Source organism: Colossoma macropomum, unplaced genomic scaffold (genome assembly GCF_904425465.1).
Source record: "Colossoma macropomum unplaced genomic scaffold, Colossoma_macropomum, whole genome shotgun sequence".
Taxonomy (NCBI): Eukaryota; Metazoa; Chordata; class Actinopteri; order Characiformes; family Serrasalmidae; genus Colossoma; species Colossoma macropomum.
The window spans coordinates 36,006,175-36,033,483 of NW_023494804.1; the positions used below are offsets into that span (position 1 = coordinate 36,006,175).

A 27,309-nucleotide genomic window follows, 5' to 3' on the forward strand; every position below is an offset into this window, starting at 1 on the left:
GGTTTGAATCTGATTCAATTTAGTACAGTCAGTTAGAAAATGCAGCTCTGTCTCTGTCTTGCTTTGTTGGCCATGTTGGCACAGTCTTTGCTCTTTGGGAAGCCACAACCTCTTGTGTCTGCCCAGTTCTATGGCCAAGCAGTGTTGACCTAGTCAGCGTGTGTACAAGGTGAAGTCTATATGTCGTTCAGTTTTGAGTCAGTTAGCATGCTCAGGTTATGCTATTCTGAATGCGAATCTGCTAATCTGTGCTGTCATCTTAGGGCCAACTAACATTGCATTTTGCTCAGTGAGTTTGACTGGGTTTCCCAGTAGGTCATATGATGTTGAAGCTGTTTGGTAATTGGGCATCTTAAATGTTAGTCGGTGTTACTGGGTGTTTGTTAGTGTGTGTTAGTTAAGTATTAGTGTGTGTTAATGGGGTGTTAGTGTGTGTTAATGGGGTGTTAGTAAGTGTTAATGGGGTGTTAGTGTGTGTTAAGGGGTGTTAGTGAGTGTTAATGGGATGTTAATATGTGTTATTGGGATGTTAGTGGCGTGTTAGTGGGGTATTAGTGTGTTAGTGGGTGCTATTGTGTGTTAGCAGAGTGTAAATGTATGTTAGTGTGTGTTAGTGGCATGTTAGTGTGTGTTAGGGGGGTGTTTGTGTGTGCTAGTGGAGTGTTAGGTTGTGTTAGTGTGTGTTAATGGAGTGTTAGGGGTGTTAGGTTGTGTTAGTGGGGTGTTAGGGTATATTAGTGTGTGTTAGGGGGGTGTTGGTGTGTGTTGGTGTACAGCTGTGCTTCAGGACCAGCTGAGTGATGGGGGCTGTAGTCTTTTCTCAGCTCCTGGTACTGCAGAGCTTTATAAAGATATTATGGGGGTCACTGTGTTGTAAATGCGCTCTGAATTTAATTGTGCCTTTTGTATTATAATTAATGGAAATCAGTCTAATTCTGCCCTACATGCTTTGTTTATGGCGTTTCTGTGCACCCTTAAAATAATCGTACACAGCTCTGCATGCAGGGTCTCAATTGGATGTTTGTCCCATTTGCTAATTTCTTGATTTGTAAGCGGACCCCACACTTCACTGCCATAAAGGGTTCAGTTTGGTCGGTTCAGTTGATTTAAATATTTTTAAACCAATTCTGATCTCTCTCTCTCTCTCTCTCTCTCTCTCTCTCTCTCTCTGTCTCTCTCGTTCTCTCGTTTTCTCTTCTCTTTCTTCTTAGTCTGTTTCTCTCACATCCTCAGTCTTATGCTCTCCCTTACGCTTTTTCTGTCTGTTTTTTCTTGCTCTTTCTCTCTACTCGTCTTCTCTCTTTCTCTTCTTAGTCTGTTTTCTCTCTCACACCATCTTTCTCTTTTATGCTTGTTCTATCTCTCTATCTCTCTCTTGCTCTTTCTCTCTTTTTATGCTTTTCACTCTATCATTGTCTCAATTTCTTACTCTCTCCCCCCTCTCTTTTCTCTTTTCTCTGTCTCTCCTCTCACTCTTTCTTTCTCTCTCTTTTTCTCCTCTCTTCTTAGTCTGTTTTCTCTCTTTTGCCCTTTCTTGTGCTCTCTTTTATGCTTTTTCCTTCTTGCTCTGTCTCTCTCTCTCTTTCTCTTTATCACCTTTTCTCTTTTATTCTTCTCACTCTCTTTCTCTCTCTCCTTTCTCTTTATTGTCTCAATTTCTTCCTTTTCCCCATCTCCCTTTCTGTGTTTCCCTCACTCTTTCTTGCTGCTCTTTCTTCTGCTCTCGTGTGTGCTTTTGTCTCTCCTCTTTCTGTCTTCTTTTCTTTTCTTCTCTTAGTCTTTCTCACTCTTTTTCTTCTTAGGCTGTCTTTTCTCTCTTTTTCTTTTTCATGTATTTTCTGTCTCTACTCTCTCTTCTCTCATTTATCTTTCTCCTCTGTCTCTCTCCTCTTACTTCTGTCACCTTTCTTCTCTTTTTCATCTCTCCCTCTGTCTTCTCTCTCTCTCTCTCTCTCTCTCTCTCTCTCTCTCTCTCTCTCTGTCTCTTTCTTCCTCCCTCTCCCATTTTTTTCTCCTCTTTAAGGCTAATTAGCAGATCTGCACCCTAAGGCTTGGAATGCTCAGAGCTTTTCCTTTAAGCACTTTAGCCACACGCTTCTGCCCACCAGGTAAAACTACTGTGGCAAATTGGTTTAAGGAGAAATCATTTGGATTACTTTTCTCTCTCCAGAATTCACTGCATGTTTTTCCAGCCTTTTGTTCTCATTTAGAAGATAATGCACTCGTTTTACGCGCCACAATGCTCAAAATGAGCAGCGTCTACAGCGAAGGAAAGAACGCATTTCTCTAAGAAAATACGATTTGAGAATTAGCGAATGCTTCGTTTTCCATAACTCAATAACGGTCTTTTTCTTTTCATTACCAGTGCCTTCCACGTTAATAGAGCAGTCTTGGCACTTCCACTTAGGGGTTTTGCTCCCTAAGAATGAACAGCTATGTTTGGAGCTGTTCATTGTAAGCCATATGCCAAGAGACACATATTGAAGCATAACAAAATTATTAACATGTAATTACATAATTAATTACATTGTAACTACACATTTATCACTTAATTGTATGTCTATTTGGTTTACACTCTGTACTGACAGGTTGAAATCCGCACTTCGGCTTTCTTTCCATTTGTTTCAGTGACCTACATTGCCAAAAAAGACGGCAAAAGCATAAAGGCTGTTTTTTCTTTATGGAAAACACGCCTGTACGCACAGTGATGACTTTTCATCAGATTCAGATTACTCTCTAAGGAAATAAGATTTGAGAAGCGCTTTGTTTTCCGTAACTAAGTAAAGGTATTTTACTTTTCATTGCTGGTGTTAATGTAGTGCAGTTTTGGCACTTGCAGTCAGACAGAAATTCAAGGGGTTTAGCTCAATCTGTTAAGAGCTGTTCATTGTAAAGCACGGAGTCATGAGGCGTATTTGTTTTTAGCGTGGCAGAGGATAATAGTGGAGAGTTGTCAGGGTCTAATCTCTCATGAGGGGCTCCGGTGACCCTATCAGTGTAGCGCAGTGACCCGCACAGGGCTGGAGAGGCCTCGCTCTCAGCGATCTGTCAGACTAACTGGGGGGATCAATGGTGTACTGTCAGGACAGGCTAACTAATCCTCCACAGTCGTACTCACACTGGGCCAAGTCTGGGGCAGCGCTTCACTCTTTTAAATGGATCTCTGTCATATAAGCCTTAGATTTTCCATCTTGACGAAGCCTCATGCTGTACGGTTGCCATACGCCTCTATGAGTATATTAATATTACCCCTTAGACGTTAATATTGTCATTTAACTCTACATTAAACTGACATGACATAATCATTTAAATGTAATTACAGAACAGTGCAGAAGTCAAACACCACTCTTTCCTTTATTTATTTCCAGTCCAAATGGCCATTAACTATTTAGTTGTCAGTGACAGAGAAAAGCAAGGAACATGTCTTTAACAACAAAGTGCATAAAGGCCTACAACACTAAAAATAATGTTAAATCTATCAGTATTTAATTTATCTACTGTATACTTTTGTGCACTCTACTGCCACTTTAGATCTGCTGTCCCTTCAGTCTTAAAACCAACCAGTTTCAGCTGTATCCTCCCAGCAAAAGCTGTTCCCAAAGCAGTCACTGAAATCATGTTCCTCTTCAAACAGCCCCATGTGCATCTAATCTGATTAGATATAAGATTCTCCACTTGCATAAAGAGTGAGAAAGCCAAAGAAAAATACGTGAAAATACAGAATACAAGAATAAAATATGCCGTAGAACATTGAATCTGGTATCAGCGATGTGAAGAAATGTTGTACGGACTTTGTAAGTAATAGACAACCGTGTGCCACCAAAGCAGTATAAGACCCTTTGAATTAGAGGTGGGCAATATAGCGAAAATATAACCAGACATTTTTCCAAGTCATTTTGGGTCATTTCTGTTGGTGCATTTATCATAAAATGTACACACAATGTAAAAGACAACAGGCATTTTCATATTATGTCAAAAACTGAAAAACGACAAAAATGGAGATTAGAGGTTTTGTTGTTTTGTTTGTCGACAGCAGTGATGTATATTGTCATATTGCCCAGCTTTACATTGAAGCATATCTACAACCACCAGTCAAGCATGGTGGAGGATGATTGTAAACTTGGGAACATCTGGAGTTGATGATTTGTTTTTGAAAGGCATCATGTGTGCCGACTGGCGGGGGGGGGGGTCCACCCAAAAAAAAAAAATTATAATTAAAACAATAACATGTAAATGCAAACATCTTTTTGCCACTTCTTTTTCCAAACATTTGCACTAATATCCTGCCAAAATTTAAAACGAAATTAAATACTTAGGTTTGTGACAAAAATAAAAAAAAATCCTCTACCTGCAGACACTGATGTTATATCGAGTGAAAGAAATTCCATAGAATTTCTCTACTTGTTTTAATGAGCTACTAGTGAAAAGTAATTCATATCATATTCATGTTATTCTGATAAGAACTGTATTATATCTTATTATTATAACATTTCATAACCGATGGACGAGCAGAAACGGTCCAAAACGGTCCAAAATCCTTCTGATTTCAATGTATGTTAAAGGTTGTAAAATAACCTGTACATTTTTATACACAAAAAAGTAGGTATATAAAATTGGCCATCTTAGTGATGAACTAGAATGGGCTTATACTAATATTCACTGAGGTCAATGTTAGCCTTCCTAACTCTTATAAAGGCTCTTTCTTCAGAACTGACAGTGTGACATACACGTTGAATCGTTTGCCTGAAGTGATTTAGAGCTACATTAGTTCACAGATGATGAAGAAGCTCATGGGTCGTGTATAATGGTGCGGCGCTCACCTTCCTCCTGATCTGACTGGGCTGTTTGTCATATAATCTCTGTTCTGCGTTCCTCTCTAAATGCAGTGTGATTATTTGAGTATTTTTTTATGAGACTCTGTTTGACAGACTTTTAGGTGTGTTTTCACTCACGCCCTCCTTCTGAGTCCCTTCTGAATCTAAACAGTCATTACTGAATGAGCCTCAGCTCTCAAGGTTCAGGAGTTAAAACACACAGCTGGTGTTTATTCCATTATCTCATCATGAGAGGTGCCGAGGTTCGACTCCAGCTTCACACGTGCCTGTTTGCTCTTGATTTCCTGAGGGTTTTGATGCTGTTTCTCACGTTATTGTGAAGTAAGATCAGGGTGGTGTGGAGAAAAAGACCACGGCAGAGTAATTTAGAGTTTAAGCTCCACGGAGTCTTTCTTTCTCACCAGCACTGTGACAGATGCTGTGTTTCTATCTTTCTCTGTTTCATCAGTGTCTCTCTCTCTTTCTCTCTCTCTCTCTCTCTCTCTCTCTCTCTCTCAATTCACTTCAGCTCAGTAAGCTTTATTGGCGTGGCTGTGTTTAGTTACAGTACTGTGAAAGCATCACTGACAGAGAATAAACACTTCGAATATTTGAAGATTTAAGTGCTTTTGGTTTCAGTTACAAGAAAAAATGAGGCTTAAATCATCAAAGAAGAGGAACAAATAATTTACAGTAGAAAATCTGCGACATTAGAGAAAAATAAAAAATACAGGTATTTTTCTTTAGTTTCTCACTCTTTTGTCATTTTCTCTCTCGTTCTCTCTCATTTCTTTATCTTCTGACTTCTCTTTATTTATTTTCTCCCTCTCTCTCTCTCTCTCTCTCTCTCTCTCTTTCCGTGTCTTTCTGTCTTTACCTTGTTCTGTATTTTTTTCCTCCTCTCTTTTGCCTTTCTTTCTTTCTTTCTTTCTTTCTTTCTTTCTTTCTTTCCTCTTCCTTTGATTTTTCCCTCCTTATTTTTTTTCTTCTTTTCTTTCTCTTTTTACTTTTTCTTCTCTTCTTCCCTTTTTCTATTTCTCTCTCTCTTTGGTCACTCCCTCTATCCCTTTCTCTCTTTTCACCCTTCTGTCTCCCTATCTCTCTCTCTTTCTCTGTCTCTGTCCCTTTTTCTGTTCCATTCTCTATGTCTCTCTTTCTCTTCACCCTTTCTTTCTTTTGACCCCCTGTCTTTCTCTTATCAACACTCTTTCTTGCTCTTTTTCTCTCTTTTGCGCCCTCTTTCTCTCTCTCTCCCATCTCTCTTTCTCTTTTTTTTCGTCCTCTCTTTCTTTCTCTTTTATTCTCTCTGCATTCTCTTTCTCTCTTTCTCCCTGTCTCTCAGGCTTTCTTTCTCTCTCTCTCTCTCTCTCTCTCTCTCTCTCTCTCTCTCTCTCTCTCTCTCTCTCTCGCTCGTAAAAGTCGATCAGTGGAGGTGTGTGTGTGTGTCTGTGTGTGTCTGTGTGTGACGTGTGGGAGGCAGTAAAGTGGAGATAAGGGGCACTGGTGCATCATGGGAATACGTGTTCTTTTCAGGCTTCATGGAGTATGCGACTGGTTTAATAACATGGAGAAGAGGCTGATTGTGCGTGAAACACATGAGCACAGTGTGATAGCACAGCGCCAAGGCAGAGGGAATACGGAGCTGCTGCTGTTCAGGGAAAGACGCAATCACTACAGTAACGGCAGAGGACAGGAAGAACCGAACGAGCACTCTCAACTGAACTAAACTAAACTCTTCTCTTTTTTCCTTACAGTGTTAATACAGTGTAAACTGACTTTAGATGTGAGATGCATCCAAATATAAAGACACTCAGTGCATGAAAGAGCTGAAGAAACAATGCAGAGACATAATTAAGAGTTCTGGACAAAATATGAGAGCAAGGTTAGACCATCCACTGCAGTCAGACGCTGCATTCCAGCAGACTTACAGAGCCCAAATATTATTCAACTAATTGGTCTGCTCGTCTTTAGCTTAGAGAAAGAGATGAGACTTACTGACAAAGACAAATAAAGTCTGACTAAACAGACCCCAACCCTCTGAGAACTCAGAACCCAGGAGTCCAAAAAGCAGAACCAGCCTAGAACATTCAGAAAAAGCACAGTATCAGGGTTAAACAAAGGATTTTGATCGTGATGGTACACAGTGTAGAATCCTCCATTGGAGGCTTCTGAGCATTTGGGCAAGGGGGCGTTTACAGGAGCTTGTTGAAGGCCTCAAACCACAGAGAGGCAACTTTTCCACTGAGTCACAGCTTCCCTTTATATCATTAAATTAAATACATTCTACACAACTCTGATACAAAGACCTCTTTACATCGCCCCTCAGAGAGAGAAGATGCTGTTTCATTATGTCCATCCTTAAAAGACACTGGAGTAACTCTGGAAAACAAACACACCTCAGTCCATCAGACAGACGTTAGACAAGATTAAATACATGGAGAAAAGCAGAAACTGCATGTTGTTCTCTCAGACCAGCAAAGAGAGAAAGAAAGAGATAAAGAAAGAAAGAAAGAAAGAAAGAGAATGAAAGGAAGAAAAGAAAATAGAGGAAAGAAAGAAAGAAAGAAAGAAAAAGAGGGGACAAAGAGAAAGAAAGAAAGAAAGATAAAGAAAAGAAAATAGAGGAAAGAAAGAAAGAAAGAAAAACAGAAAGAGAGAGAGGGAGAAAAACAAAGAGATGATGGAAGACAAAAAAGAAAGAGTGGGTGGGAGAGAGAAAAAACAGAAGAAGAAAGAGAAAAAAGAACAGAGAAAAAGAACATGAATATAGAGAGAAGGAGAGAGACAAAAAAGAAAGAAACAGAAATAGAGAGAGTGAGAGAAAGAGTGAGCGAGCGAGGGAGAGAGAGAGAGAGCGAGAGAGAGAGCGAGGGAGAGTGAGAGAGAGAGAGAGTGAGAGAGAGCGAGGGAGAGAGAGAGAGAGAGAGAGAGAGAGAGGGAGAGTGAGAGAGAGAGAGAGAGTGAGAGAGAGTGAGAGAGAGAGTTTGTTCTCATGCCTCTGTGATAAATCATTATTTATTTCTATATGATAGAATTAACAGCGCAGGCTCGGCGTGTTTCTCAGCGTTGTTGATTTATGGCTGAGTTGGAGGAGAATTTTTGTAATTTGGTCTTTTTTTCATTTGCTTTTTTCATTCGCTGATAAGAATCCATTAAGAAGAGCTGAAGCGTTCGTCTGACACCGTGTGAACGTGAGTGCGTGTTACGCAACTGAGGAATGTGCGTCTGTGAAACTGTGTGAGGGCTTTTGTTTGGCTTCACAGTGGTGAAGAGTGTCTGACTCCAAACAGACGGAACACCATCAACCCAGTCTACACAACCTATTCTCTCTCTCTCTCTCTCTCTCTCTCTCTCACTCTCTCTCTCACCCTCACTCACTCACTCACTCACTCTCTCTCTCTCTCTCTATTTCTCAGCCTCTGTCACTTTGTCCCTCCCTCCTTTTCTCTATCACTGTCTTTCTCTCTGTCTTTCTTTCACTCTCCTACCTCTCTTCCACTGTTTCTGCCTTTTTCTCTATCTGTCTCTCTCTTTCTCTTTCAGTCTATTTCTCAGCCTGTCACTTTGTCCCTCCCTCCTTTTCTCTGTTTCTGTCTTTCTCTCTTTCACTCTCCTCCCTCTCTTCCACTGTTTCTGCCTTTTTCTCTTTCTCCCCCCCCTCTCTCTCTGTCTATCTCTCAGCCTCTGTCACTCTGTCCCTCCCTCCTATCACTGTCTTTCTCTCTGTCTTTCTTTCTCTCTCCTCCCTCTCTTCCCCTGTTTCTGCCTTTTTCTATTTCCTTCCTTTCTCTCTCTCTCTCTCTCTCTCTCTCACTGATTGCAACTGTAGCAGTCTTTAATGACTGAGCCAAAGTCTCCACATCTACCGCAGATCTACTTTCAGTAGTTCAAGCATCCTTTGCAGACAGATGCCCAATAAAGGAGTAATCAGCTTTTTCCTTCAGCCTGAGACGCCGCTGGGCCATAACTGAATGACAGCCCTGTCAGAACTAAAAACTCTGTGTGTAATTAGAATGTGTCTGATGTGTGACTCACCTAATGAAGAGATTCACTGACAAAGTGTGACATTATTTACTTGTGATTGTGTGACTTCAGATGATAAAGAAGAAGATGGAGTTAGAGTAAAAGAGAGAGACAGGGAGAGAGAGAGAGGGAGAGAGAGAGAGAGAGACTCCATCAGTCTCAGTGAACTGTGTAACCATGGTGACCCGCTGCTTACTGGAGCGTGGTTGGCCGATCGGAGCGGCACAGCTTGAGACACGACAGCAAGACTCAAGCCATAATTCTCACCAAACAATGTTCAATAATTCCCCCCTAAAGTGGACCCGACGGGGAAAAATGAGGAATTGGCTGTTCGTGTTCGTTCTCATATTCATTCATTATTCATTCGCTTAATTTATTCATACATTAATCCAAACCCATTTCCAAGACAGGAGGCTCTTGTTCAATATTTGACCCCAAACACCGGAATCAGTAACCCGGACTGTATTATAAAGAAGACCTTTCCGACCTCCCGCAAACCTGTGGGTCACTCTGACTTTCTTCTGGGCTTGTTCAAATGTCAGCCTTTCTAGCCCCTCTGAAGTTGAGTTTCAGATCCACACAGGGCACACAAAACACCCAGTGACTTTTCAACACCAGCACACAGCAAAATGACTTAAAAAAATGAGGAGAAAATGCCAGTTCCCAGGACAGTATTAGCCAGGCTTTGTTGGCTCTTTATATACAGTCAGGTCCATAAGTATTTGGGCAGTGATGTAACTTTTGTGTCTGTACCTCGCCACAGTGGATTTGAAATGAAGCAATCAAGATGTGAAAAATATTGTATTAACCATTTAAGAATTACAGCCATTTTTACATTGTGCCTCCATTTTCACAGGCTAAAAAGTAATTGGACAGTTGACCGATAAGCAGTTTAATGGCCAGGTGTGGCTTATTCATTATTCCATGGAAATTAAGCAGATAAAAGGCCTGGAGTTGATTCTAAGTGAATATGCATTTGGTAGCTGTTGTTGGGAACTCTCAATATATGATCTAAGGGGGTGTCGATGCAAGTGAAGGGGCCATCATCAGGTAGAAAAAGCAACTTTAGGAATGGCTAAATCAACAATGTGGTACATTGTTAAAAAGAAGGAATGCACTGACGAACTCAGGAGGACAACTAAAGTGGATGATCGCAGAATTCTTTCCGTTGTGAAATAAAAAAATACCTTCACAACATCTAGTCAAGTCAAGGACATTCTAGAGGAGGTTGGCGTATCATTGTCAAAGTCTACAGTGAAGAAATGCCTTCATGAATGTAATACACAGGGTTGACCTCCAGATCCAAACCACTGGTAACACTCAAGAAAAGAAAGGCCATAGTAGATTAAAAGACTGCCCAGTTCTGGAACAAGATTCTCTAGACAGATGAATCCAAGAGTAACTTTTAACAGAATGACAGGAAGAGAAGAATATAGAGAAGGACAGGAAAGGCTCATGATCCAAAGCATACCACATCATCTGTGAAGCATGGTGGAGGGAATGTGAATGGCTGCCAATGGAACTGGATCACTTGTGTTTTTCAATGGCATGACTGCTGATAGAAGTAGCAGGATGTATTCTGAAGAGTATAAAGCTATACTTTCTGCTCGTACATACATGCATCATCTAAACCGCTTATCCTTCTGGAGCCTATCCCAGCTGTCATTGGGCAGAAGGTCGCCAGTCCATCGCAGGGCAGACAGACCAACATACACATTCACACCTAGGGGCAATTTTAGCATGTCCAATTAGCTTAACTGCATGTTTTTGGACTGTGGGAGGAAACCGGAGTACCCAGAGGAAACCCACGCAGAGAACATGCACACTCCACACAGAAACAACCCTGGTCGCCCGGCCGGGAATCGAACCCAGGCCATTCTCACTGTGAGGCAGCAGCGCTACCCACTGCACCACCGTGCTGCCGCTTTCTGCTCAGATTCAGTCAAATGCTGCAGAACTGATAGAACTATTAGAGGCTTCACAGTACAGATGGATAAAGACCCAAACACACTGCAAAAGCAGCCCAAGAGATTCTTAAGGCAAAGAAATGGAATGGTTATAAATGGCCGAGTCATGTGACTTCAACCTAATTGAGCATGCTTTTCACTTACTGAAGACAAAACTGAAGGCCAGAAGACCCCCAAACAAGCAGCAACTAAAGGCAGCTGCAGTGGCCTGGCAAAGCATCCCAAGGGAAGAAACTCAGCATTTGGTGATGTCCATGGGTTTTAGACTTCAGGCAGCCATTGACACAACGCACTAGAGCTGCAATCTGGCCTGAAATTTTGGTCCGGACCATAATATAACCCAAGAACGTTCTACCCAAGTCTGACTCGACCCACAGCACCAAGTTTTAAATCCAACACTAACCCAAGTCAAGAAAAGCCTGACCACCTTCTCCCCATTCACACGGCCCATATATGGAAACTAAGCCTGTTTTGAATGAATTGTTTTTGTGATGTCTTGAAAAAGCAGTACATTTACATAAATCCACCTATTCAGCCTGGCCCCGCCCACTAATGCTCAAGTTATAGGGAGTGTTTTCAGCCCAGACTGCTTTTTAAATGAGGAACAGTGCAGGGCGCCCAATTAAAACAGAGATCATTTACCTGTATCAGTTAGAATATCAGTAAAGGGTTTTTGATGGTTGAATTGGTGTAAAATACTGTACTTTTGTTACAATATGCAACATACATAAGATTTAATCATTTGGAACAGACAAAATAGAACCTGTAGTGCCACTACAATGATTTTGGTCAAAGTTTTACAAACTAAACCCAAATAAACAAACCAAAATATGCTCAGTTTGTAATAAAAGATGTAGTGTTCTTGCCCAGAAAGCATTATGTGACATAATTTATCACAATATTGACAAAATATCATCATATCGCCCCCTCTACTGCAAATTCCCATAGGGGAGCTGCCTGTTGGCTAGTTGCATCATGTCCACTAGTGTTTCACTTCACACAATGACTTTCATAAGATTTTTGCTGGATCTGCCGAAGATAACCATCAGTTATGTACATCACATCAATCAGATCCTCATCAGCACTGATAGGATCAGGCGTCCTTTAGACTTTGCAGACCTAAAAGTGTATTTTAATAGGATGTATGCATTCAGCTGTGATGCTGTGTCACTTTGTGGAATCAACACGGGAGCCAGTACATTACTGCTTCTGGTACAGTGTTTCATCTTACGTCCTCATTATGGCTGGCAAAGCTGATTCTGCAGCACTTTGTTTTAGTGGGTTTTTATGTTTTACTGAGTGAAAAACCCCACATACATGATTGTAGCATCATACTGTCCTAAAGAAACAGCAAAATCTTCCCTTCATTTGTGTATGTGTGTGCAGCGATGCCACGTGGCCAGCTAAACACAGCGATTGTTTGACACCTTTATTTTTAATATTGGAGTTGACGTTTTTTGCAATACATACATACATACATACATACATACATACATACATACATCTAAACCGCTTATCTTTCTGGGTCACGGTGGGGTGCTGGAGCCTATCCCAGCTGTCATTGGGCAGAAGGCAGGATACACCCTGGACAGGTCACCAATCCATCGCAGGGCAGACAGACCGACATACACACTCACACCTACGGGCAATTCAGCATGTCCATTTGGCCTGACTGCATGTTTTTGGACTGTGGGAGGAAACCGGAGTACCCGGAGGAAACCCACACAGACACGGGGAGAACAGGCAAACTCCACACAGAAATGACCCTGGCCGCCCGGCCGGGAATCGAACCCAGGCCATTCTCGCTGTGAGGCAACAGCGCTACCCACTGCGCCACCGTGCTGCCCGCAAAAGAAAAATATTGCGGGATTTTATTTTTACATGTTTGTAAGAAATTATGAAGCTGTTGGCCATTCAGGCTGAGCATGTCACATCCTAATAATGGGATTTTCATTGCAAATGTGAACATGGGCATCCAGGTAAAACACTGTTAAAGGCTTCAAGTAAGAAAAGACACAAAGACCGAACACTACCGGTAAAATATGCTGATAATGTACCAAGATTTGAGGGTGAAAATGCTATAATAAGTTCGCTACTTTCAACGTTGACTTTACTGGATCACAGGAAACTAACAGCAAGGCGTCATTGATTTAACTTAGCTTCTATGTAAATCTCTATGTAAGTTTTAAATCTCATCTTTTACTCCTCACTGCTGATGAAGATGTCTGAATGATGTAAATTCATACATAACTGATCGTGATCGTTAGCAGATCCTGCAAAAATATTGTGTAGAAAGCCGTTCTGTAGTAGCAACTGAAGAACTGACGGATATTATTATGCACACACTGTTTATACTGGAATTTCACATTCATGTTACATAGATGTTACATCCATGCTTTTGCCTTCAGTCGGTCTCCGCACTCTTGCCAAACACTTACACATGTAGGACACGCTGAAATAAGCTCTCACCTGCTGTTCTAGAGTAGGACAATCAGGAGGGAACAATCTCCCACATTAATATCACCATTGCTATCTTCATCTCTACATGTGGTATCCATTTCTCCAGGTTTTTAGGACAGCACTCACTTCATGATTCCTGAATATTACTCATCACGTCATGCCGCGCTGCACATAGGCTGCACCCCCACATCCGAATTTGAATGATAATGCATCGTTCAAGTATTTGCCACTGGAGTGGCTCTTTAAACAGCTAAAAGTTTGGAGTTGCGATGTGAGAAACTTGAAAATGCTAAATTTGAGTACGTTCAGCACCTTTTTATAACTACTCTTACAAACCCGGCGTCCTCGTGGTCCACTTCAGGTACTCCACCGAGATGCCCACACTCATCATTAGAAACATTATGAGAGCCTGTAATTGTTTCCGTCAGTCGTTTAGCGTCTGAAGCCATCATCATTTGAATACCTATTATGAGGGTAGCCCATGCACAGATGATTGCAAATCCGCAATTAGATGTGTTCGCAAACATTAATAATGGTCAGCGACTGATTATCAACTCATTAGTGCAGCGCAATCTCATTATATGTGTAATATCATCTCTTAGTGTGTTTATTAGTTTACTGGGGAGTCCTGAAGGCCGCTCAGGAGGAATAAAGGCCTAAATGCGGGCTTGGGGTGTGGGAATTTAATAGGGTGGGGAAAATCCAGAACGACAGTGTGCGCCTTTCAGTGCCTGGCCCAGCTTCACTTCACATTAGCGCAAGACTGAAAGACCCATTTCAATGCATAGAAGCGTTGACCCACTTTAACATATTTCATGGGCTCATTTGATGGAGGGAAAATGGTTTGATCCCATTCCCTTTTGCTCATAACTCTCCCTTTAGTGGACTCAGAAGAGCCTTTTTATTGCCGTTTTGGCCATAACAAAATCTCTTGAGTGTTTGTTTGAGGTGGACTTCCATCTTTTATTCCTTCTGTCAATGTCACTGCAGACTGAATGGGTCCAGCTGCATGAGTTCCAAAGCTGGGAACAGTTATACAACTTACCAATTCAGGGGCAGGAGAATGCACTTAATGATAATAGCTACTTTTCCACCAGTCTCTGGAGTCCATCATGCAATACTACATGCATTCTCCATTAGTTAACTGTATGTAAAAAATAAAGAACAGAGCATTTCTGAGTATTTGAGGAAAAAGGCAGGTGTTTTTCGAGTTTGCAGATCTTATCGTGTTTGTTGTTTTGAACATGGAACTCAAATGGGCGGCAGAGCAAAAAGGGCACTGAAAATGGATGTTTTAGTTTTTGGAAATGTTGACAGATTTTGCAACATCGTTTTACCCCCTAATCCGAGCGGAGTCGTTTAAAGTTGAGAGTTTTACAACACAGGTTTGTATCCAGTACTTGTGTTTTTATTTGTAAAACCAATCCAATTGGGTAGACAACCTCAGGCCGCCTGTTACTTCAAACTGGTAGACAACTGGTACACAACTGAGTTCTGGCCTACTTTTTGGAAATTACTTTTTATATTTTATAACATCTTTCATGTTGACCAGTGATTTTGGCTACCATTTGCTTTAAAATGCTGCAGTAAAATGACTGTGTTTTGAAATGTGCATAGTGGTGTTCTGTCTCAGCACTTAGGTGCGATAATTTAGTGCTGTTAATACGTTATGATCTCATATTGCCCCAATGCACAGAGTAGCCTGCTTTTGCTCAGCTTTGCTGATGCTGGTTTTATACCAGAAGTGTTTAGCAGGGAGAGTGAAGCAGAACGTGTCTCCATAGGCTTTGTTTTACACCAGTTGCAAGTGAAAATGTCACAGGAGCGTATTTTGTACGTGCTCCTAGTGCCAAGTTGCTTGTGTCAAAAAGAGGCAAAAATAGGCTTGAAGTGTAATTGTTGCACATTCACATTTTAGCAGAGGGCCGTCGAGATCTTCAGGCAAGGCTTAATAATTTCTAGGACCTAAAAAATAAATTCATTTTTATTTAATAATGTCATGTTTGTATATAAACTCTACTGATCGTGTTTCATTGTTAAGTTTTGGAGGATTAAATTCTTAAAAACGTCCAGTGGAAAATTGGCCAATCAGGAATTGCTTTTCTCTGTGTTACATATAGCTAAGTGATCTGTCCTCTTGGTTAGGACTTGAAGAGCTATAGAGAATCCTACCATAGGTTAATTTTCAGCATAATTAGTGACAAAGGAATCAACCAGTCACATTTTGATTTCCAATAAGCAGGGCTGATTTCATGAGACAAAATATTAGTCTAGGCCTAGATGTGACTGACTGTGAGTACGAGAGGCAGCCTAATAAATGGATGGTTAGAAATGCAGCAGCTCTATATCAGAGCTCACTACTGAAAGTACCTGTGAAACTACTACAAAATGCAGCAGCTCTATATCAGAGCTCACTACTGAAAGTACCTGTGAAACTACTACAAGATAAAATATTTGCTGACACATCTGTCACAAGCTTCAGGTGCAACATACAATCTCGTTTCGAAGCCTCAAATGTCTGTGTTTAATGTACAGTGATTAAAAATGTCCATACAAAACACTGCTAGCTTAGCGCTTAGTGAATCCCATAGGGGAACTAGCAGAAATTAGCATGGTGGGTTTTTCCTTATTCCTTATTTTCCTCATTTGACAGAGTTTTGACATTTATGGCTTTGAAATTGAAGGCCTGGCTCTAATAGTCACGGTTCGCCACTACATTTTAGTGTGGCTAGTTCAACAGCAGTCAAACCACTTATTTTAATGAAAGGCAGGTAACTTTACGACAGTTGAAACACTGGTTCACTGCCATTTTACACTTTAAAATAACTCAACACTACAGCCATTTAAACTGCTTCACTACTGAAAAGGTGCCCCACTGTTGCGAGTAGGATAATATCTGAATAATGACGTAAATAGAGTGCAAAGGATTGGAACTGGCCTTAATGTAGCCGACACCCGATCCATTTTAAATGCCTAGATCAGTTCCAGTCCTGATCCTTTGGATCGGATCGGGACATCCCTAGTTGGTGATATAATAAAGGCCTTATCTGTGTGCTTCCCCACCTTCTAACGTAGTCGGATGGATATGAAGCGTTCCATTTTCTGAGTTTAACATGGAGAGATTCCCCGCTGATTCTAATCTCACACGCGTAGCAATAGCAGCCTCTCTTTATCTATATGTGTCTGCCTCTCATTCCATCCATCTGCCGTTCTCTTGCTGTCTCCGTCCCTCTCCATTTTAGCCAGTTATTTATTGGTGCTGTTCTCTCTAAGCACCCCTCACGTTCTAATAATCCGCCCCTGTGCTCCTACAGCCTGCCTCATAATAGATGTGGCATTATTAGCCTCTGCTGGGCGTAATTGCCAGGGGCCTTATGTTTACTTTCTGTCTCCCCATAATAAACATTATAAAACATGGCTGTGGGATAAAGCCGGCTACCAGGACCATCGCCATTGTCATTGGAATCAAAATGATTATTCCTTTTTAATGGGCCAGTTAACGTACGAAATATACCAGACGTCCTCTCATAACAGGTCTTTCAATTCTGCTTGATGCCACAATGGAGGTCATTCCTTGGCGGGTTTTGTGTGTCTTACCTTTTGTCTTTCATTTTTCCTGAAGTGAGTGATAAACAGCCAAAGCCCGTCTATAACACAATACTCGTTGCAGTTGTTGGAGTCCTTCTGAGGTTGTCCTGGCAACTGAGTCTTTCACGTTTAGCCATGGTCACAAAGCACAATAGCGAATGTCAACCCATCAAATGAAAATCTTTACTTAAATGTTTACTGCCATGATTTCACAGCACTCTGAGAGAAGTCTGCTTTTGTGCAGCTGATCAACAGGAGAGCGAGCGCTATGTATACGTACATAGATTCAACAAAGGAGGTGTCAAAAAATACATTTGAATGGATTTTTCTTTTTTTAATACTTTATGCTTCTTTGAGAAAACATCATGGATTGTTGTCTACAATGCAGTCTGTAAGTAGTTGAACTGTGACACGTTTTTTGTTGTTTGGTCTGTATTACCGCACTTGCGGTTATGGTTACAGTGCAGAAAGTCAGCTGTAACTGACTGGTGGTAAATTGACCCAGTAGGTTGTGATTTTTGCAATGTTTTGTCAATGTCAACACTTCTTGATATTTCATGTATTCCTCAAAAATCTTGTTGGTGAGCCTCACGAATATAACTTCCATATTCCTTAGTCATAGGATCTAAAAATGTCATTTTTGTATCACTACCCCAAGCCTTCATGCAGGGGGTTAAGATGATCCCTGTGCATTTCCTGGGGAAGTTTTGATTCAGTACAGAATTTTTGCTGCATTTTTCCAAAATAATATTTTATTCCTTTACATTCTATGAATTAGTCAAAAAGACGTTTTCTTATGACTGATAGTCTTTGTGAAAGAATCAGTTCATTCACTACAGGATTTTGTGAAAATCATTCATCATTTTTTATCAAAAAAATTCATTTCTAAGAACATTTTATTATTTCAGGGGCATCTTCCATATAGATGTCATTTTGTCCCATTTTAGTTACTGCTAAGAATTTGATTAACATCAGTTGTCATAGCCAATAAATCAACTTTGGTGCCTATACAACCACTGACCAATTGTTCATGTGATAGTGTGAAGTAGATTTTATTTACAAATATTGTATTTTTTCTTAACTTTTTTAAAAACATAGATTTTAAAACAAATAGATATTCAGATATTCTAAATCAGCTAGCTAGAGCTAATGCTACTAGAGCTCATACTTAGCTAGCTAGCAAATGTTGAGTGTTGCATTTAGAAATTATTGGGAATGTTACTGAGATGAAGTAACAAATAACCAAATAAATAAACAAACAAACAAATAAATAAAGATTATTCCTAAACCAGTGATTTTAAAGCCTCAGTCAGCTGAGAAAAAGTTCTACTGCATTTCAGTAGTATTGAATTTCATCATCGTCTTCACTGTATATGTGGGAAGTGATCAAATAAACATGACTTAAACAGTAAAACTTTTACTGAAATAATTTAATCTATGTATCATCAGAATCTTAAATGATTTCATTAAGCTGGAGATAAAAACAGGATTCCTTCGGTTTGAAGAATCATTGATTAAACTACAGGTCATTTTGACCCCCTTTATGTGTTTGTGTAGGCTTTTGTGTTTGTACTGTATTTGTTTGTGGTATCAGACCTTATGCTACAAATGTGGAAAGTTAGGTCGAGATTAGGTCAGATGTACATTCAATCGCAGACATGCAGCCTTTCAGCTCGCAATGTGTCTGAAATTAATGTTCGATTTACTAAGACTGAAACAAATAATACAAACCGTCCAGTAACAGCTCACTTGTGAGGTGCAGTGAACTAGGGGCCGTCAACAAACTCAGGATCAGAACAGAAAATGAAAGTTCAGTGATGAAGGGATATTGGTGTTAATAAGTAAATTCTTGTCTGCCAAAAAATCAACATGGGCATAATTTTACTCCACCTAAGAAAACAGAATTCATGATACAGTAACACAGAATTGATCACATTTCAGCACATTTTACGCTTCATCATCTCACAAACATCTGATCCTGAGAGCTGAAATAGTGGTAATTTGTTGGTAAAGAGTCTTTCAGCATGTGTTTATGGTTCATGCCTCCGTCTAGACGCTATGTTTTCTGACACTTTTAAAGGAAGTCTCCAGAACAGGGATGCACTGATATGATAATTGTGAGCTCATGCTGAATTTTTCATGTACATATCAACTGATGCTGATACCAGTGTCATTCAGTCATTGTGCATAAACATTAGCATTAGCAGTCCAGAGAAGTGTAGCACTTTGCTGTGCAGTCACACAGCTTAGACAACTTTTTTTAGTCTAAGTGCCCCCTCAAACCCCCAGTCATTACTTTTACCTAATGCCAAGGACCGTGTCTGTTTTTCTAGCAGTCAGCCCCGTTTTGTGATGTTACAGAGTCATTTAAATGGCTAAGCTATGGCTGTGAATTGTGATTGGTTGTCTTATGATTTTAGGTATGGATAAAGACGATTTAATAAACTGACAAAATGAATTAAAAAACTTAAGTAGAGTAAAACTTCTGAAATTGTTTTGCAGCCCCCTTAGCATCCCCCCACCCAGCCCCCAGTTTGAGAATCTAAATGTTCTGCTTCTCTGGAGTGAATACATCAGTAAATATCAGTTTAAAACATCTGTCAAATCTAAACATCTGTCTGATGCCAATATTTTTTAAGCAAATATCTGCTGATGTCATTATGATTCTGATATCACTGTGCATGTCTACACCAGAATAACATGGTATTTCTTTGCCTGATTTTAAAAGGCAGAGAAAAAAAAATCCTACAAAATTGGCCACTTCGAGTTGCTCACACTTCAGTAAATCAAGCGGAATTTGTAATCAGCCTCCACCAGATTTCTGCATGATCCTCCCACGTATTGTGTGTCCCTCCCTCAAATAAATATGCCCATAAAATCCACATTTATGCTCATGTGCCAGTTTCGTACATCTAAAACTGTCACAAAACTGTGCACCAGGCCCTGAGAGTGTAGTTTGTAGTAGTTACACGGTGGCAGAAAACAGCCCCTATTGCAGATAAGTTGTGTGGTCCCTAAATCTCAGTTCCGCGATGAAAGTATGGGGGCTTTTTTGACACTACACCTGTGAAGAGTCCATCTCATTCTGCTCGTAACTGTGTACACAGGAAGGTCACACAGAAAAGATGATGATAAAATACGGATATTTGTTAAAACTGGCAGTGAATGAAAGCTGCAATCAAAGGAAGATGGTCTTTCTGTCCGTCCCAAAATGTGCGTAAGAAGTGTTCAGTGCCTAGAGGTGCTGCCAGAAACTGAGGCCAAGCTGAAGGTATTTTGATTCGGCACATCTATAACAAGGAAATGCACAAAGTGAGTTCTGCTCAAAATGGAAAGCTTGGGTTTTAGAGGCCACTCAGTTTATTTAGTAAAATGGTTAAGGGCTGTGAGTGTGGTAATTAATATAATGTGATTATATTTGCTGAATTACATTAGTCCAGTCCATTCACCTGACCCTGAAGGTAAATGTTTGAGGAAAATCAGTGTAACTTCTACACATATGCTGAATGATAGTAATAAAATTTGGGGCTCATTAAATCTTTGGCTAATCATGCAATCATATTTCTCTCTTTCCTCTATTTTAGACTGGCCTAAAATTACAGAAATGAGTAATTTGGTTAGATAAGCATAATTACCCTGCTATATCACCCCCATCCCCAGGGCCGTGGTATTAAGAGAGTAGAAATAACAACCTATATCCTCTGCTCAACCTTTAGAGAGAGAGAGAGAGAGAGAGAGAGAGAGACAGAGAGAGAGGAATAGTGCGTTAATGAGAGAGTTTTAATGTAGAACTGTTGCTGTGTGTTGTGACATTTGGTCTTCCAGGGAATAGGTTATCCGTTACTGAAGGTTAAACTGTGTCTTTGCTCCTCAGAGGAATATCTGAATCTTCCACAATGCATTTTAATACTATATAGAATTAATATTAATATGATTCTGATTGTGTATTATTGTGAGAAATGTTGCAAATGTTGAAAATACACCATTCATGTTAGATATAGCAGAATTCCTGCAGTTTGTTTATTCCAGCAGCAGATGCTCCAGCCAAGCTAGCACAGTTTAAACATCTTTAAAAGATGAAAATTGTCTCTGTCTGAGAAAAAAATATAATCATATATTTCACAAAATAACTACACTGCAAATGTCTGAACTTGATTTCTTCTGGACAAGTCGGACACAATGAATTGGAAACGAAAGTAAGCCCTAAATGTGCCTGGTGATTATTATTCAGACATGAGTACACCATTTTAGGGATCTGCTGTTGCTCAGTAACACTATTCCAGAGTGATTTAGTTCAATGATAGGTTTGTGTGTTTGTCCAAAAAAGTGACTGTTGGTCAATTAGTTATGACAGGCTGCAAATTGCAGTACTCACATTTAAATGAGTCTACGCGTGGTGTGACTGGGTGAAAATGCACAGCAGATGTTCGCAGCCAGTGGATAAGACATTATGCCACAGCACTGGCACAATGCAACTGAACAAACTTCATGCCATTTTTAACAGGATGGAGAGAAATAATGTATTTAAAAAGTGCGAATGAAGACGGTCCCATAATTAACCCCTGTGGGACACCTCTAATGACATGGCATGAGAAACATGAAACACTTGCTCTCCCACCTCCTCTTTCTTTTGATTAGTTTTGTTGTGTAAATGTGTTGCTTCTTAAGGAGATCAGCATAATATGCAGCTTTGCGAACATGTATAATGAAGTAAAATGTTTTAAATCAACTTTGAATCTCTGTACTCTTTTTTTAATCCTTTCATATGAACTTGAACATGTGTGTATTGATTTGTTTCAGGTCGCAGGTTCGTCAGTGAGGGGGAGTATGTTGAAATGACTGCAATTACCAGAGAACAGTCGGGATCGTACGAGTGCATCTCCTCTAACGACATCTCTCCCCCGGACGTGAGGACGGTACAAGTCACAGTAAATTGTAAGCTGAACATTACTTTCGCTGATATGAAACAAATGCCTATGGGTTTAATAATACTGACACCATCATTTATGATCATCATTAGTCTAGTACATTCACTCCACAGATCCTCCGGTCATTTCGAGGGCCCGCAGCTCAGGAACCCCTGTTGGTCAGAGAGGGGTACTGCAGTGTGAGGCATTGGCAGTTCCTCTGGCTGACTTTCAGTGGTATAAAGAAGATCGTCGGTATGTTTACTATTTTATTGTATATATATATATATATATATATATATATATATATATATATATATATATGCCTTGTTTAATCAAGGAAAAAGCCATTCGTACAGCTGATAGAGTGTACCTATTGTATTTAGTCCCAATTTTTGACTTGTATAGACATGCTGTATAAATTAGCAAAGAAAAAAACACAGGCAGAAAATAGTAATTTGCAATATGTCTGCATTCCAAAACTCATGTAATAACAACATTGATATAATTCGTTGGTGGTTAATGAAGTGTTACACACGTAAAACAGTCATGCGAAGGAAGAATTCTACAGTAAACACAATTCCATGTAAACAGAATTCCATGTAAACACTTATCAGTGTTACAGTACTGTACTCTCTGCTGAGGTTAATTGTACCACATGCTTTTTAAACCCAGACAAGACACGGAATTGAAATACTCTTTCAGTTCAATGCACAGTTAACTTGACCTTCGCATTTACAATGCTAATGCTAACCTGACCTTGTTGTTTGCAGCCTCTTCAATGGACTCAATGGAGTGAAAATAGAAAACAAAGGTAAACAGTCCATGCTCATATTTTTCAATGTGTCTGAAGAGGACTATGGGAACTATACCTGCGTGGCCATGAACATGCTGGGGATTTCAAACGCCAGCATAATCCTCTATGGTAAGAACACCTATTTAATAATAAAAAGCCAGTTAAATCCATGCATCATTTGAAGTGTGATAGTTGTTTGGTTCTGCTGCGGCTGATCTTATTAATGTGCATATCAAGTGACTGTCTGGAACCACTCTCATGAAGAATTCATAGGAATCATAACAAGCGATGACGAGTTCATGAATGCAAGTCTGTTTAAAAGCTGACTGCTAAGCATGCCGTCACATTTTACTGCTTGTTACTTTTGGGTAGTGTGAATTCCTGTGGAATTTGCAGTCATTCACGTCATCCAGCTGTTTGCATCTGCCTCTGTAACACTTCTTAGGGGTGTGGTATTAGCATTGTTTAATTTACATAAATAAATCTACAGCTGTTATGTGTGGTGGCTGTGGTGCTTCTGTTTCCATTCATGATTTGTGAACTACGTATTGCTCCGAAAAATTTGGCTGTGTTCATAGATGCATCTGTATGGAATTTCTTGATTGATAATTAGATATTTTTGTTGCGGCTAATACCGATGATAACTGATATATGAAGTGCAGTACTCATAAGAAAAGAATAAATTGTTGACTAATTGTACATAACTATGGCATAGCTAAATCAGGTGATATGTATTACTGTAACATGTTTTATATTTAAGCTACATTATTTAACAGACTTACAATGGTCAGAGTGAAATTAAGAGTTTTTCCCAAGGACTCTTATTATGGCACACTTATTAGTATAGCCGTAGCATTTCTGCCTGGATGAAAATGGAAGCCTGGTCTTTTTGTGTGTGGCGTAGTGGTGTTGTCCACTATGCTATACAGTTCAGTGAGCTCTGCGCTAGAGACTACCGGTGCTAAAAACCGGATGCTAAATAACCAGCTGTAATTTCAATATCAGTTACTAATAACAAATAATAATCATTAGATTGACCCCTTTTTAGCAATTATTATACTCTGACACTCAAAAGTTTGGAATCAGTGTTGACAGTAGTAATAAATGATGTATGGTGGCAGATAGATGTATAACATGATTGTAACATTACAAATGATTGTGCATACAAAGGTTCGGCCATGCCTGGTCAAATCATGTTTTGTTGATTTTCTCAGTGAAAATAAGTTAAAATATCCTGTACAGAGAACATACTTCTGGACATTTTCATGCACAATCACTGTTTATTTGCTGAATTTAACATATTGAAAAAAGGCCTGTGCAAAAGTTATGGAACATTTTATATTTTATGTTTTATTTTTTCCCAAAAAGTTAAACTCAGCAAATAAGTAGAAATTATGCTCTAAAATTAGTGCATGTTAAGTTTGTTCCCTGTAGAGGATGTATTGACTTATTTACAAACAATTTAATCAGTAGTGTTTGAACTTGCATACTATTCTTTTTAAATAACTACAAATATTGAGTAGGAAGCAAATGAATGGATGAATTAATGTATTAATGATGTAAAGAATAATGCAATATCTGAAATAGGTGATAAAAGGATTCTATACATGATGCCATAGAAAAAGAGTATGAAGAACATTTTAAAGTAACGATAAATAAATGAAGCTAATATAAATATAAATAAAGATGTAGTGTATTTGTTGGTAATATACTTATAGCCTACATTTCTCTTCAGTTTTATTCCTCACTCTGCATTTTTTATGTACCAAAAACATAATTTATGTTTTCATCACCATTTTCCAACCTCTGCTTTACCGCTCAGGCTGGTTTAGTTACTCTGCCTATAAGACTGATGTGTGTAAATGAGCTCTGTTTTTATTGGCTGACCTGTGTTGTACCTCATTCAAAAAAGCGCTCTGTCTAGAATTTCAGCATAAATGGGCGGAGCTAAACTGCTGTAGGCTGAATAGGTGGGTATATGTAAATGTGCTGGTTCTTGTGATGTAACAAAAACAGTGAATTCAAAAACAGGCTGTTTTTTCCAGCTTAGTTTCCATATATGGACTGAATGAACTTGGAAGTCAATGGCACATTTTGAAACTAACAATGTCTACAAACGTTTTTCATGATTTGGGCCCTTTAAGAAAACACACACGGTTTGAATCATGTAGGGTCAGTGTGAGTGCTAAGTTCTCTCTATATATCTCTCTCTCGCTCTCTCTCTCTCTCTCTCTCTCTGTAGGCCCGGGAGCACTGCATGATGTGAACAGCGCTGCACTCTCTCCATCCGTCTCCGTCAGCCTGCTGCTCACTCTCGCTCTCTTTTACCTGAGCAAGTTTTGATGCTAGAGATCATCCCCTGCATCAGCTTTACTCGGCATTACACGCAGACAGACTCGAAGGCCCATGAATAGAAGCAGATTCTTTCAGTCACTATTATTATTGTTATTATTATTAATAATATTATTCTTTGTAATTTTTTCTTTGCCTTACGGTTATTTTGGGGGTTAGAAAACGGGGTTTAAATGTGGGCTATGAGTCTGTCCTAAGAGAATATGAGACTGCATACGGTTCTTTGGTTAAATGGTTAGAGGTCATTGTAGAACCACAGTGTGTGTCTCTCCAACCTTTTGTATGTAAAAGAAAAGCAAAAAGTCACGTGATCGTAAAAAAAAGACGAAAAAAAAAAAACTGGCTCAGTATTGAAGTGTGTGAATTGAGAATTTCCGTGTCATGTCAGAGTTCCTTGTAAAATAACATGAAATGACTTTCTTTTTTTTTAAATAATCAACAAAAGTGCAAAAAAATTATATCATGTGATATATGATTTACTGTACTTGTACAGATGTATACAGTGGAATACTTACAGTTCATTCAAATATGAGTAAGGTCAACCTATGCGTAATATAGCTCACTTCCTGAAAACGGTCTGGTGCGTACTATAGTGTCCATCCCTCATCCAGTACTGTTGTTGCCATTAATGTCACTCAGATTCCTAAAGAATCTCAACACACAGGCGATGTAGATTAGTCACCTTATCTGGTCTTTTAGAGATTTACTTTAGACTTTCTTTGCAGTAAATATAGACACACTTGTACGTTTAGAAAGTAGACAACATGATGGATCTGCAAAATGTGATGCAACATGTGTGTGCACGTTCGGAGTAGCACTGACGGTGTGAAGTGTTATCTCTGCATGCTTTAGCTGGAAGCTGGCACTAAATGCCGAAGCGTAATTGGACTGCCTATTGCAAACTAATTTAATCAAGCTATCTGACATACACAGTACTGTGCGAAAAGTCAGAGACCACCCTTTCTATATTTAATTAAGTTATTCATTTTTCAGCAGCAGGAAGCAGGAAACATATTTAACAGAAAATTACACAAAAGCCTTCAAGGCTAAGTACAAAATCAAATCAGTATTTATCTACTCTTTACCTTTGTGCAGTCGAGCTCTTCCATCCTTCCAGTCTTAAAACCAGCCAGCTGCGGCTGTGTCCTCCCAGCAGAAGCTGTTCTCAAAGGACATTAAGCTCCTCTTCAAACAGATACGAACAGTCACACAAAAACAGCCTCACACATTTCTCTTTCTCATTCATCTAAAATGGCCAAAGAGGAGATTAATGAGGAGATTAGATAGAAGACAATCCACCTCCATAAGGAAGAGCAAAGAAAAATAAGTGAAAAAAAAAACAAGATTTTCCAGAAGTGTTTAAAAGATGATTTAAGGATATAAAAAAGGGACTCCTAACTACCGTGCAAGACATGGAAGACCACCAAAATCCTAGAGAGAGAGGAGAAAATCAAGCTGCTTCAGATCTGAAAACATCCACAGGTGTCTCTGTCCATCCTTTTGTTGTGAGAAGACGACTCAGCGCTATGGGTCTGAAAGGATGTGTAGCTGTAAAGAAGCTGTTACTCAGGACAGGGAAAAGACAAAAAAAGAAGAACATTAGCTCTAGAACTGGGTATGAGATCCACCCACCAAGCCTTTCCAAAACCGCATTTATATGCATGAGAAAATACATTAATTATAATGTAATAATAATGCAAGACTGAACTTAGAGGTGTGGAAAAAGTTCCCTGTAGATTTCTTTAAAATACAAGAATGGAAGCTGTAATAAAGGCAAATGAAGGACAAAAGAAATACGGGGGAAAAAAATGATATTTAGTTGTTGAGGCTTCTATGTAATTGTCTGTTAAATAAATGTACCTGTTTTTTTTCCTGATGCTGAAAAATTAATAACTTGTGGCCGTTTTGACTGGACATTAAACAAGTGATCTCTGACTTTCGCACAGTGCTCTTCAGTGCAAGACTTTGTTTTCACCCTCTTCAGAGTGCACATCTCCGTTTTTGTTGTTTTTCCCTTGGTGGTTGACGCTCTGTTGAGGTGTTTTTACCAGTGTTCTTTCTCAGGTTTTAAAACATGACTTTGATTTGTGTGTGGCTGTGAATGTCAAAGCTTATGGCAAAGGATATTAAAAGTAAGGCCAAGACTATTGTTTGCTGAATGCTATGTTCTGAGAACTTTAGGTTTAAAATGTATGTTACATTTCATAACGATAAACACATATGCATATTCATTATATTTCATAATGTACACACTGTATAGAGCCATACCTACAGTAGAGATACGGAACAGTGCTCAGCTCTTTGTCGATATGTTTCCTTGGAGCACTTTTTCCCCCAATAATCTTCCAGCACTGATGTCTCCCAGTGCTGATATGTAACCTTGATAAGCTTGCCATTTTCTC

General features: G+C 39.5%; 1 protein-coding gene across 1 annotated transcript in view; it reads left to right on the top strand.

Moving 5' to 3' along the window:
* Window positions 1-25,035, top strand: part of opcml (opioid binding protein/cell adhesion molecule-like) — a 167,427-nt gene extending 142,392 nt beyond the window's left edge. Inside the window, exons 4-7 of the mRNA XM_036595450.1 lie at window positions 21,653-21,787; window positions 21,894-22,014; window positions 22,533-22,684; window positions 24,798-25,035. Coding sequence (XP_036451343.1) covers window positions 21,653-21,787; window positions 21,894-22,014; window positions 22,533-22,684; window positions 24,798-24,898 — 509 coding nt within the window. The 3' untranslated portion in view covers window positions 24,899-25,035. The remainder of the gene's footprint in view (window positions 1-21,652; window positions 21,788-21,893; window positions 22,015-22,532; window positions 22,685-24,797) is intronic.
* The last annotated feature ends 2,274 nt before the right edge of the window (window positions 25,036-27,309 follow it).